At 49.1% G+C, this 12,078-nt stretch overlaps 2 protein-coding genes across 5 annotated transcripts in view; both read left to right on the top strand.

Annotated features, from left to right (window-relative positions):
* LOC113453205 (tubulin alpha-1 chain) overlaps nt 1-1,667 on the top strand; it is a 37,498-nt gene extending 35,831 nt beyond the window's left edge. For all 3 annotated transcript variants that reach the window (XM_087935361.1, XM_087935362.1, XM_087935363.1), the window contains one exon: nt 269-1,667. In XM_087935361.1, the coding sequence (XP_087791487.1) occupies nt 269-1,249 (981 nt within the window). In that variant the 3' untranslated portion in view covers nt 1,250-1,667. The remainder of the gene's footprint in view (nt 1-268) is intronic.
* Nucleotides 1,668-3,324: 1,657 nt separating this feature from the next.
* COPG2 (coat protein complex I subunit gamma 2) overlaps nt 3,325-12,078 on the top strand; it is a 57,963-nt gene continuing 49,209 nt past the window's right edge. Inside the window, exons 1-4 of one of the 2 annotated variants that reach the window (XM_087935365.1) lie at nt 3,325-3,416; nt 7,741-7,759; nt 9,205-9,257; nt 11,341-11,421. In XM_087935365.1, coding sequence (XP_087791491.1) covers nt 3,405-3,416; nt 7,741-7,759; nt 9,205-9,257; nt 11,341-11,421 — 165 coding nt within the window. In that variant the 5' untranslated portion in view covers nt 3,325-3,404. The remainder of the gene's footprint in view (nt 3,417-7,740; nt 7,760-9,204; nt 9,258-11,340; nt 11,422-12,078) is intronic. The other variant, XM_087935364.1, reaches the window with a different exon arrangement.

The following is a 12,078-nucleotide window of genomic DNA, read 5'->3' on the forward strand; positions in this document are numbered from 1 at the left end:
AATTCAGGCACTTGGCAACGGCTTCGTATTTACGACAGTCGCAGAAGTCCGGTTCCCCCCACCATAGAGTCTCCTTCTAGCGCAGTGTCCTTTTTCCTCTACCTGTTGTAAACGAAAGCCCTATCAATTGTGGAGCCGACTGATGACAGGGAGCTGCAGCAGAGGGATGAAAGAGCCACATGCGGCTCCAGAGCTGCAGGTTGCCGACCTCTGGCCTAGGTTGTCTTGAGCTGCCACCAATAACCACATTTTTGTCTCGTCAACGCAGGCTGACCAGTGCAGCGGCCTTCAAGGTTTCCTGGTCTTCCACAGCTTTGGCGGAGGCACCGGATCCGGCTTCACGTCTCTCCTGATGGAACGGCTCTCGGTCGAATACAGCAAGAAGTCCAAGCTGGAATTCTCGGTGTATCCCGCCCCGCAGGTCTCCACCGCCGTGGTGGAGCCGTACAACTCCATCCTGACCACCCACACCACCCTGGAGCACTCGGACTGTTCCTTCATGGTGGACAACGAAGCCATCTACGACATCTGCAACCGAAACCTGGACATCGAACGCCCAACCTACACGAACCTCAACCGTCTCATCGGGCAGATTGTCTCCTCCGTCACTGCTTCCCTGAGATTTAACGGGGCCCTGAACGTCGACCTGATCGAATTCCAGACCAACCTGGTGCCGTACCCCCGCATCCACTTCCCCCTGACCACGTACGCCCCCATCATCTCGGCCGAAAAAGCCTACCACGAGCAGCTCTCCGTGCCGGAGATCACCAACGCCTGCTTTGAGTTCTCCAACCAGATGGTCAAGTGCGACCCGCGGCGGGGCAAATACATGGCGTGTTGCCTCTTGTACCGGGGAGACGTGGTGCCGAAGGACGTCAACGCGGCCATCGCGGCCATCAAAACCCGGCGGTCCATCCAGTTTGTAGACTGGTGCCCAACCGGCTTCAAAGTGGGCATCAACTACCAGCCGCCCACCGTGGTGCCCGGAGGAGACCTGGCGAAAGTCCAGCGGGCCGTCTGCATGCTCAGCAACACCACGGCGATCGCCGAGGCCTGGGCCCGTCTGGACCACAAGTTCGACCTCATGTACGCCAAGCGAGCTTTCGTCCACTGGTACGTGGGCGAGGGCATGGAGGAAGGAGAGTTTGCGGAAGCCCGAGAAGATCTGGCGGCTCTGGAGAAGGATTACGAAGAAGTCGGCCGAGATTATACCGACGGAGAGGAAGAAGACGCCGAGGAAGATTTTTAGAACCGAAAAATTTGGGCGTAGCCAAGAAAAGAGGCTGCTCTTACTACCCTGCCAAAAAATATCCCATCGGTTAACATCAGGATTCTCCTGCCGTGTTTCATCGGTTTTTTACAATCTCCTATTCTTCAAGGACTATGGAACACATTGTACTTGGCTAGAAATCACCCCCCTGTAGCCCCCTTTTTTGAAAAAAAATAATAAGTCTTCCTAGTTAGAACGGTAAAATAAAAATAAAAAATTAACGCTCAAGTGAGGATTGGGGGATTTTCGGGGTTTGACAAAAGGCATTATGTATGGTTCTTGTAAATCATTTTCTGCACTGCTTGAACAATCGTGTAAGGGGGAAAAGCCTCAATATTAACTATGAGATGCAATAATCCGCTTCTTTGTACTTCATTAAAATGTTGAAATAGCAATGGCACTTATCTACCGCTTCACAAGTGTTTTCCAGCCCTCTGCAAGTGCTTTACAAAGCCAGCCTGTTGTCCTCAACAATCTGGGTCCTCGTTTCACCGACTTTGGGAGGATAGAAGGCGGAGTCAACCTTGAGCCGGTCAGCATCGAACTGCTGGCAGTCGGCAGAGTTAGCCTGCAGTATTGCATTCTGACCAGGAAGGAGGGAAGGAAGGAAGGAAGAAAGGAAGAAGGAAGGCGGAGTCAACATTGAGCCAGTCAGGATTGAACTGTTGGCAGTCAGCAGAGTTAGCCTGCAGTATTGCATTCTGTCCAGGAGGGAGGGAGGGAAGGAAGGAAGGAAGACGGAGTCAACCAGGAGCCAGTCAGGATTGAACTGTTGGCAGTCGGCAGAGGTAGCCTGCAGTACTGCATTCTAACTGCAAGAAAGAAAGGAAGGGAGGCGGAGTCAACCTTGAGCCGGTCAGCACGAACTGCTGGCAGTCGGCAGAGTTAGCCTGCAGTATTGCATTCTGACCAGGAAGGAGGGAGGGAGGGAGGAGGGAAGGAAGGAAGGAAGGAAGGAAGGAAGGAAGGAAGGAAGGAAGGAAGGAAGGCGGAGTCAACATTGAGCCAGTCAGGATTGAACTGTTGGCAGTCAGCAGAGTTAGCCTGCAGTACTGCATTCTGTCCAGGAGGGAGGGAGGGAAGGAAGGAAGGAAGACGGAGTCAACCTTGAGCCAGTCAGGATTGAACTGTTGGCAGTCGGCAGAGGTAGCCTGCAGTACTGCATTCTAACTGCAAGAAAGAAAGGAAGGAAGGCGGAGTCAACCTTGAGCCGGTCAGCATCGAACTGCTGGCAGTCGGCAGAGTTAGCCTGCAGTACTGCATTCTGACCAGGAAGGACGGAGGAGGGAGGGAAGGAAGGAAGGAAGGAAGACGGAGTCAACCTTGAGCCAGTCAGGATCGAACTGTTGGCGGTCGGCAGAGGTAGCCTGCAGTACTGCATTCTAACAGGAAGGAAGGAAGGGAGTCAATGTTGAGCCAGTCAGGATTGAACTGCTGGCAGTCAACAGTCTGCAATACTGCATTCTCACCACTGGGTCACCATGACTTGTACGAGGAAGGCTTTTTTTCCAGAGGAAGCAATGGGGTCTCCCAGATTCTGACAAGGGTGTTGCTTTGCCCCACAAAAAGGTGAAATATTTCTCCTGTGGACATTGTACTCTTTAACAGTTTCAGGTAAAACTAGTCCTTGACTTACAACAATTCATTTACTGACCGTTTGAAGTCACTAAATGCACTAGAATTCCCCAGCCAGCAGGCTTTAAGACGGGTGGACTCCAACTCCCAGAATTCCCCAGCCAGCGATGCTGTCTAAGGAACTCTGGGAGTTGAAGTCCGTAACAAACCAAAGGCCACCTGAAGGGGGCGTCTACGGCTCCAGGCAGAAAAGCCGCCGAATCGACGACGCTCCTTTAAAGGCGAAGGGGGCGTGGAGGAAAAAAAACTGGGCGGGGCTCATGCAAATAGGCCAAACGAGGACGCATGCGTGACGTTGCCAGGGAGCCCGTTTCCCCGCGCGCTCCCGCTTGAGCGTCATCCCCGCGAGCCGCTGACGTCGCCGAAGGTTTGGCCGTGCGGCGACCGGTGACAGGGCGGGATTTCCTGTCCGCGGGGCCGAGCCGGGGACGCCGAAGCGAGCGGCGGGGGAGCCCACCGGCCGCTGCCGTCGCCATGATCAAGAAGTTCGACAAGAAAGATGAGGAGTCCGGTAGGAGACCGCAATACCGTTTGAGATTAAGCTTGAGGTGGTTGCTAGGTAGATTTGAGGGGGAGCCTCTTCCCTCCGCCCCTGTGAGCCCCGTTGTTTCCCACCCCCCAAAGACCCGTTGGCTCCTCCCCCTTGGGGGCGTGGTCCGTGCCTCTTCCTCGCCTGAGAGGTTCGAAGCAGTTAGCTGAGCCTGGTGGGCGGGGCCAGAGAGGGCGTGGCCATCCGAGCAAGGGAGAAGGAGCGATCTTTTTCCCCCTTCGCGTTGTCTCTTTTACCCCAAAACTTGCTTTGCACGTCTGGACGCAGCTGCTTGGTTGGGGCGGGGGGGCGCATGCATAGCAGGAGGTCCGCAGATTGGGCCCTTTGGGTCAAGGGGCTCTTGGGGGGCCCTGGGCTGAGCGTTCCCTCTGTTGCCCATGCGCATTTCTCAGGTGTGTAACTTAGCAACCAGCAATGACACGCCGAGGATTCCCCCCCCCTTCAAATAGATGGTAGAGGCAGGTTACAGGTGTGTCTTTCTGGGGGAAGGGGCGGGACTAGGGGAAGTGAGGTGGGGGGGGTGCTGAACGGACCCAACCACACAAGGCTTGGTTGCCTTGAGAGGGGGGAAAAATGGAGGGAAAAGCCCAGGAATTTAAATCCTAAAGGGGTGGAAGGGGCCTTGGAGGTCATCTAGTCCAACCCCTCCTTACACAGGTGATCCTCAATCACGGCATCTTCTAGACGGGTGGATTTCAACCTCCCCAGAATTCATGGGGTCCTCGGGAAGCCTTAAGTACAGGTAAGGCTTACCTTACCTGTACTTAAGGCTCCCCCTTAAGTACACCTCTAGTACAGGTGGCCCTCGACTTACAACTGTTCGTTTAGTGGCCATTCTGAGTTGCAACAGCCTTGGGGGAAAAAAGGGATTTAAGACCATTTTTTTTCACACTTAGCGACGGTTGCAGCATTTCCCCACGGTCACGTGACTCAGAGGTTTGACAACTGCTTCATAGTTATGACGGTATTGCAGTGTCCTGGGGTTACATGAGTCCCCTATTTGTGACCACCTGACCGGCAAACTGGACAAAGCCAGATTCATTTCAGGTCTGCAGCGATTCGCTTTAACAGCTGCGGCAAAAAAGGTTGTAAAATGGGATCAATTTTTCACTGAGTCACAGAAATGCTGGGCTCACCTGTGGTCATAAGTTGAGGACTATCTGTACTAGAGGTGTCCAACCTTGGCCAATTTAAGACCCGTGGGCTTCAAAACTCCCAGAATTCCCCAGTCAGCCATAAATGAATAACTTGGCGTCTCCAATCTTGGCTACTTTAAGATCTGTTGTGGACTTCAATTCCCATGAACGGCTTGTTGGGGAATTCTGGGAGTTGAAGTCCACATATTTTAAAAGTGGCCAAGGTTGGACCCAACTAGATGTCAACTCATAAACCATCCCTAGGCCTGTTTTAGTAGTTGCCATAAAAGGGGGGGGATAGGTAGGAAATTTGGAAGAGCCGTGCAGCATTTTGGAAGCGAAAGTACATTCCAACTCTTATCTTTAAAAGATTGTAACTAAACTACCGGAGCTTTTGCCTGCGAATGTCTTTAAGTGGAGAACATGATTGATGACACCCAGCCCGTGAAGGTGCTCAGTTGGAGAATCTGATTTATGACACACCCAGGAGGAAGCGGGGGGGGGTGGAAACGGGGTCACGGGACTGTAAATGATGTATGCCAGAGTTGGCCTCATACAGGGCAGTGCCAGTATGTTCGCCTCTAATAAATCCTTTGAAGTTTTTTGAAATTTGGCTCGAGAATCGTGATTTAATTAGGGCGATGGCTGGAATCCTGACACTAGGATTCATTCATGGCTGATTCCTCCACTGGTCTTACAGGGGCCAAGGTTAGACACCCTTGCCTTATGCAATCCTGGTTAAATGGTGGTTTGTTTTTGAAACCTTCCAACTTCGGGAAGCAGTGACACCCGTTACTCCTTGTCCTATTTTCAGGGGCCTTAGAAGAATCTTTTTTTTTTTTCTCAATCGTGGCAACTTCAAGATGGGTGGACTTCCAACTGGTTGTGTTCAACAACTTCAGGACACACAGATCATAGAGCAGCCTTTAAGTCACAATAAATGCTAGCTGGGGAATTCTGGGAGTGGAAGTCCACCCTTCTTCAAGCAGATGAAATTGAGAAACATTGGCATAGACGCTGCTTAAATGCAATTACATTCAACTTCCTATTATGTTTCTCCTGCCATGTAAAAATTCTCATTTTTATATGTTACACAATCTCTGGTAAAGGCTCTACTTAGATTGATTAGCAAACCGTAGTTTGTCTGCAGGACAATCTGTCCTCTATCTTCAAGACTGCTAGGTTCAACTGTCACCTGACGAGCACAAAGAATCAGGATTACACATGGTTTCCAGTTCAGAAGATTTATTGCCCATGTCTGTCCACAAGGATCTAGTCAACACTAAATTGGCTTTAGATAACAATCAATGTAATTCAAAGGGAATTGGAGCCTTTGTGACAACGTCATGATTCCAGGCCGATTCCTCTCTTGACTCCACCCCCAGGCTCTGCTTTTTTCTTTCCCTGAAAGATCTTCCACGTCTGAGCAAAGGCAAACCCTCTCTAGCCCAACCCTCTTCCCAATTAAAAGGCCCCTGACTCTTGGATTAAGAGAGAGGGACTGGCCCAGAGTCCCCCTGATGGCTCAAATTTGACTTGAACTCCCATCGTCTCAATCTTAGTCAAAACTGAACTACAAATGAGGGTCCCAAAGGGGCTTTTTCGAGAGGCAACTGGACTTTTTTTGTTTTGTTCTTTGAAGATGTTTCACTTCTCATCCAAGAAGCTTCCTCAGTTCTGACCAAATAGTAAGGGACTTATGCTTCTTAAAGTCATCTGGTCATTTGTACTCTCTCTCTGAGAGTCGTTGAGGCCACCTTGAGGTTTATCTGCGTCCTCGGGGTCACCTGAGGAGTATGGAGCCTTCTTGGAACTGTTGAAAGGATTGTGGTATAGATTGGAGATAGATAGCGTTGTATCCCTCCCCCTCCATTGAGGGAGGGCTGTTCAATTTTGACCTAGATGGCCTCTTTAACCCCCGCCTGTCAGAGTTCCAACGATTGCCCTAATTAAATTGTGAGCCTCGAGCCAAACTTCAAAAGAATCCAAAAAATTTATTAGGAGCAACATGTCCAGCACTAACCCGTAGGAAGCCAACTCTGACACACGTAATTTACTATCACCTATGACTCTGTTTCCCGCCACCACAACCCCTGGATGTGTCATCAATCAGATTCTCCAATGACACAAGTTCATGAGCAGGGTGTTCTCCAATGAAGGATTTTCCTCGGGCAGAAGATCCACTAGCCTAGGCTACAATCTTTATAAGATAAGTGTGGAATGTGTTTCTGGTATTAATTGCTATACTGCTCCTTCAGGTTCCCCCCCCTCTCCTTATGGCAACTCAGAAACAGGCATAGGAATGCTTTATGAGTTGACACCGCCATCAAACCAGCGGTCCTCTATGCCCAAAATGTGGACTTTGCTGTATTCCAAAGAGTGACCTTTGTCTTTTAAATGGAGGTGGGCTGCTGAATCTTGTCCCGATGAGTTTGGTCTATGTTGTGCCATGCATTCGTGAAGTGGGTTTTTTTTTTTTCCACAAATGAGGGTCCCCAGGTGCAGAGGCCAACCACACCTGCCTTACCTCCAAGCGTTTGGGGTGACAAGGTCCTTGCATGGCAAATATTCCCAGGCTACGTATTACTAAAACTCTCGTTGACAGCGCATCATAGAGGCAGTGATTTTGGAACCAAGGACTCTCCAATGGGCTATTGTAAAGAGTGTGGCCAAAATCTGCGACCTCGTTGTGGTTCACCGGCAGCCGGTGCAGCCAGCAGTGGAATTGGACAGTGAGGAAGAAAGGGGACCAGTCAGGGAGTCCGGAGAGGACTCGGACTCGGATCCTGCATCCGATGCAGAGATAGGGCCAGGACCATCTGGGAGTGGGGTGCTGCCTTCGGAGCCTTTGGAGTCTGGCAGCAGCAAGGCAGAGGAACAAGGGGAGCCTGTTCCCAGTACGTGCATGCGCAGAGCTGCTAGAAGGCGAGAGCAGCTGAAACAAAAGGGGCAACTCTGGAGTAAGGCTGGGAGGTGATTACCCCTCCCATAAGGGATAAAAGTCAGGCCAAGATGATGAAACCTTTGCAGGAAGCAAAGTAGTTTGATTGGTTCCAAGTCCTCCTTAAGGCTTTGTGTACTTAGGTTGGTTTTTTCTTGTACTTTGGTTGTTTCTTTTATAATTAATTGGATATTTCTGTTTTTGGCAGCGTTCCACAAAACTGAAAGGTATGTGCTTATCTTGGGGAACTGTTTAAGATCTGGCTGGGAAGGCAAACAATTCCCAGCATATAAAGCAATAAAATAGGTTTTGCTTTTAAAACAAGTTTGCGATTAATTACGTTTGACGAAGCCTGGGTCAGAACAGACCTGTTATTCCTCGGGGAATGAAATTTGGGGAAATGGTGGCTCCTAGTTGTAGCTTGTAGTCATACGATCTACATTTTCAGCATACTGTGACAGTTTCCCAGCCGCTCTCGCAATCCCTCATTCCCTCTGATACTTGTACGGGTAGTCCTTGACTTGGAACAGTTCATTCAGTGATCGTTCAAAGTTACAACGGCCCTGAAAAAAGTAACTTATGGCCATTTTTCACACTGACGACTATTGCAGCATCCCCATGGTCACAAGATCAAAATTCTGATGCTTGGCAGCTGGTTCATATTTATGATGATTGTAGTGTCCTGAGGTCATGTGATCATCTTTTGTAACTTTCTGATGAGGAAAGCCAGTGGGGAAGCCAGATCTTAACTGTGTTACTAGAAGACCTCTGTTATTCTGTAATTCAAGACTTGGAAGGAAAAAAAAATCATGAGGCCAAGAAGGTCTGTTTCGCCTCATCACCGTCATGTACGACTCTCTTTCTTGCGCATTTTCACATTGCTGTTCTGACCAAGACTTATGGAGACACTAACAAACACATGTTAGTCCCAAAACCCTTTTTTCTTATTTCAACAGCTGTGAATGTTAGTCATTCACAGCCCGTAATGAGTCCCAAACAGTTTATAATAGTCCCATGGAAGTCTGCCACCAAAGTCCTTCAGGATAAGTCTGATAAGCACCAACCTTTATCTTCCTTGAAATGCTGCCAACAACTAAATGTTCAATTAGTTATACGAGGCCAAACAGAGCACAAAGTCAACATGGAGCTTCAGAATTTAAACCAACCAGAACAAACAAAGTTGCTTCCTGCAAAGGCTCCTGTCCCTTGGCTCCCCCTTTATGTCTTATGGGAGGGGCCAATCATCTCCAAGCCTTACTCCTGAGTCTCCCCTTTTGTCTTAGCCTTCTGGCAGCTCTGTGCAAGCAAGCACTGGGAACAGGCTCCTCCTGTTCCTCTTCCTTGCTGCTGCCAGATTCTGGAGGCTCTGGAGTCAGCACATAACTCCCAGATGGCCCTGGCCCCATCTCTGTATCAGACGCAGGACCCTCATCTGAGTCCTCCCCAGACTCCTGGACTGGCCCATGTTCCCTCCCCACCGTCCAACTCTGCTGCCAGCTCTGCAGGCTGCCCACAAACCACAACAATTGCATGTAGTCTCCGTTCCGTGGGGGATGGGACGTTTTGATGGGAGGGTCTCACTTGGCATTGCTGAAAGTATCTAAGGGAGCATTGCAAATCCCTCTTGTTTGAAGTGTCATGGGCTCATGTCATGTACTTTTGTCTCCTTCAGGTAGCGGCTCGAACCCTTTCCAACATTTGGAAAAAAGCGCGATCCTCCAGGAGGTAGGGTGGAGTCTTCTTTGACTTAATTTTTTTGTGGTTGATTCTATCTCTGTGGCCATCCATTTCTGGTTGATGTGCAAAGAGGTCACAATATTTATTTGTGTGTGTAATTACTCGTCTCCTTTGCTGAGGTGGTCAGCCGGTGGGACTGAGAAGGGCCTTCTCTGCAGTGGCTCCCCTCCATCATTTGGAGGAACTCGCCCTCTCCTGGTGATTGGCCCAGGGAGACCTACCTGTCTTTCATGCCTAAGGCGGGACTAGAACTCCCCGTCTCCTGGTGATTGGCTCAGGGACACCTACCTGTCTTTCATGTTTAAGGCGAGACTAGAACTCGCCCTCTCCTGGTGATTAGCCCAGGGACACCTACCTGTCTTTCATGCCTAAGGTGGGACTAGAACTCCCCGTCTCCTGGTGATTGGCTCAGGGACACCTACCTGTCTTTCATGCCTAAGGCGGGACTAGAACTCCCTGTCTCCTGGTGATTAGCCCACGGACACCTACCTGTTTTTCATGCCTAAGGCGGGACTAGAACTCCCCATCTCCTGGTGATTGGCCCAGGGACACCTACCTGTCTTTCATGCCTAAGGCGGGACTAGAACTCCCATCTCCTGGTGATTGGCCCAGGGACACCTACCTGTCTTTCATGCCTAAGGCGGGACTAGAACTCCCCATCTCCTGGTGATTGGCTCAGGGACACCTACCTGTCTTTCATGCCTAGGCGGGACTAGAACTCGCCCTTTCCTGGTGATTGGCATATATAATTTTTATATAATAGAATATAAGCAATAACTAGATGGAAAGATTAGAGCTTAAAATTGATATTACTATGTATGCTTAAATAGTATTACCATTGGCATTAAATGGAACATTGAAATATTGAATAAACTACTTTAAAACAAACATGTATATTAATACTACCGTGTTTCTCATATAATAAGGCTGGGTCTTTTTTTTTTTTTTTTGAGCCCCACAAAAATGGCTAGGGAGTCTCTTTGGGGGGTGACTTAATCCCCCCCCCCTTGCATCTTCAGGCGGGCAGGCGGTGATGGCTTGGATGTTGACCTCAGTGTTGGTGGGGCACTTCGTATCGGGGTCAACGCAGGCAGCACCATATCCGGGTGTGCAACAAAAGTACTTCCTAACGGCAACCCCCACACACCATTCCGCCCCATTTCGCATGTTTTAATATAGGCCTTAATTTGGGGGGAGGGGCTTAATTTCATTTCATGCCTATAAAACATGCTGGGGCTTCCTATTGGGGGAGGCCGTATTGTTAGAGAAACAGGGTAGTGTTACATAACTTAGATTAATGTAACAAATATTAATACTACTAGCTCGATACCCGTGCTTCACTACGAAACTATGTGATCGGGCTTAGTTTTTGGGGAGGGAAATAAGGGGCAAAAGTTTCTGCCTCTGCTTATCAGCATCCATCGGTATTTATCTGGCTAGCGTCCTGTCAGTGTGTGAGAGAGTTGAGGGGTGTTTGGAAACTGAAACAGTATTTGCTGTGTGAGCAAGAAGGAGACAGCAAGGAGCCTGGGCTTGGTTTAGCTCAACTGTTCTGTACTAAAGCTTCTTGCTGCTGTGAAACTGAAACTGAAACTAAAACTCCTCTGCTTGTGTTTTGCATTTGGAAGAGATTTCTTTTTTTCAGGTGGGGAGGGGGAGTAGAACTCCTTAGCATCAGAGCGTGTTAATAATAATAATAATAATAATAATAATAATAATATAGGAAATAGTCTAAATGCTCTGATGGTCATTTCGAAAAATCCTTTCTTAGTGAGCACCTAGAAGCCAAGAGGAACATAGGTGACAACTTTCAATTTTGTAGGCTTTACGGTTCTGGAGATTTTGTGATGATGCCTGAGGGGTCTTTCACTTTTATATATATAGAAGATTAAATATCTTTATTAAATATACTGTGTGAAGTACAGTCATATAGATGCTACTTGTATCAACATGAATTATACCCAGAGGGCCACACTGTTCATGTATTGATATTGATGTATGTATAAAAATAAAAATCCAATAAACTTAATAATAACGATGATGGCCTTGGTTTTTCTCTTTCACACCCCAGGCTCGTATTTTCAACGAGACGCCCATCAACCCACGAAGATGCCTGCACATCCTAACCAAGATCCTTTACTTGCTAAACCAGGTAAATGCAGCTGGTCCGGGGCAGGACAGCTGCGCTTTGCTCCGTCTGGGCCAGCTTGTGGGGAGCAGAGGGAGGCTCTGGGTGAGGGGAGTTATTGCAGCCTCCCTGAAATTAGGGACGGGGCCAGCGCTCCCATTTTAAGAGGGACCCCAAGGAATCGGGGTAATCTGCCTCCCCCTCTCCCCAGGCCTTCCAGGAAGATCAGAATGAGGGTTGCAGAGCTTCTCTTCTGGTTTCCACGCTGGAGGTGCCGGAGCAGCGGAAAACGGCCCCGAAAAATGGCCCCAAAACAGGCTGTTTTTCAGGCCGATTTTCAGGCTGATTTTCAGGATGTTTTTCAAGGCCTTTTTTCAGGCCGTTTTCTGGGCCGTTTTTCAGGATGGTTTTCAGACTGTTTTTCAGGTCGGTTTTTAGGCTGTTTTCCGGGCCGTTTTCAGGCCATTTTTCAGGATGGTTTTCAGGCCTTCTTCAGGCCTCTTTTAGGCTGTTTTCCAGGCCGTTTTCAGGCTGTTTTCCGGCCATTTTTCAAGTTGGTTTTCAGACCATTTTTCAGGTTGGTTTTCAGACCATTTTCTGGGCCAGTTTTCAGGCCGTTTCAGGTGGTTTTCAGGCTATTTGGGGGCTGTTTTTGGTCTGAAAAACACCCCCAAACAGGTT

Source organism: Pseudonaja textilis, chromosome 5, assembly GCF_049901715.1.
Source record: "Pseudonaja textilis isolate UNSWEBS1 chromosome 5, rPseTex1.2, whole genome shotgun sequence".
Lineage (NCBI taxonomy): Eukaryota > Metazoa > Chordata > Lepidosauria > Squamata > Elapidae > Pseudonaja > Pseudonaja textilis.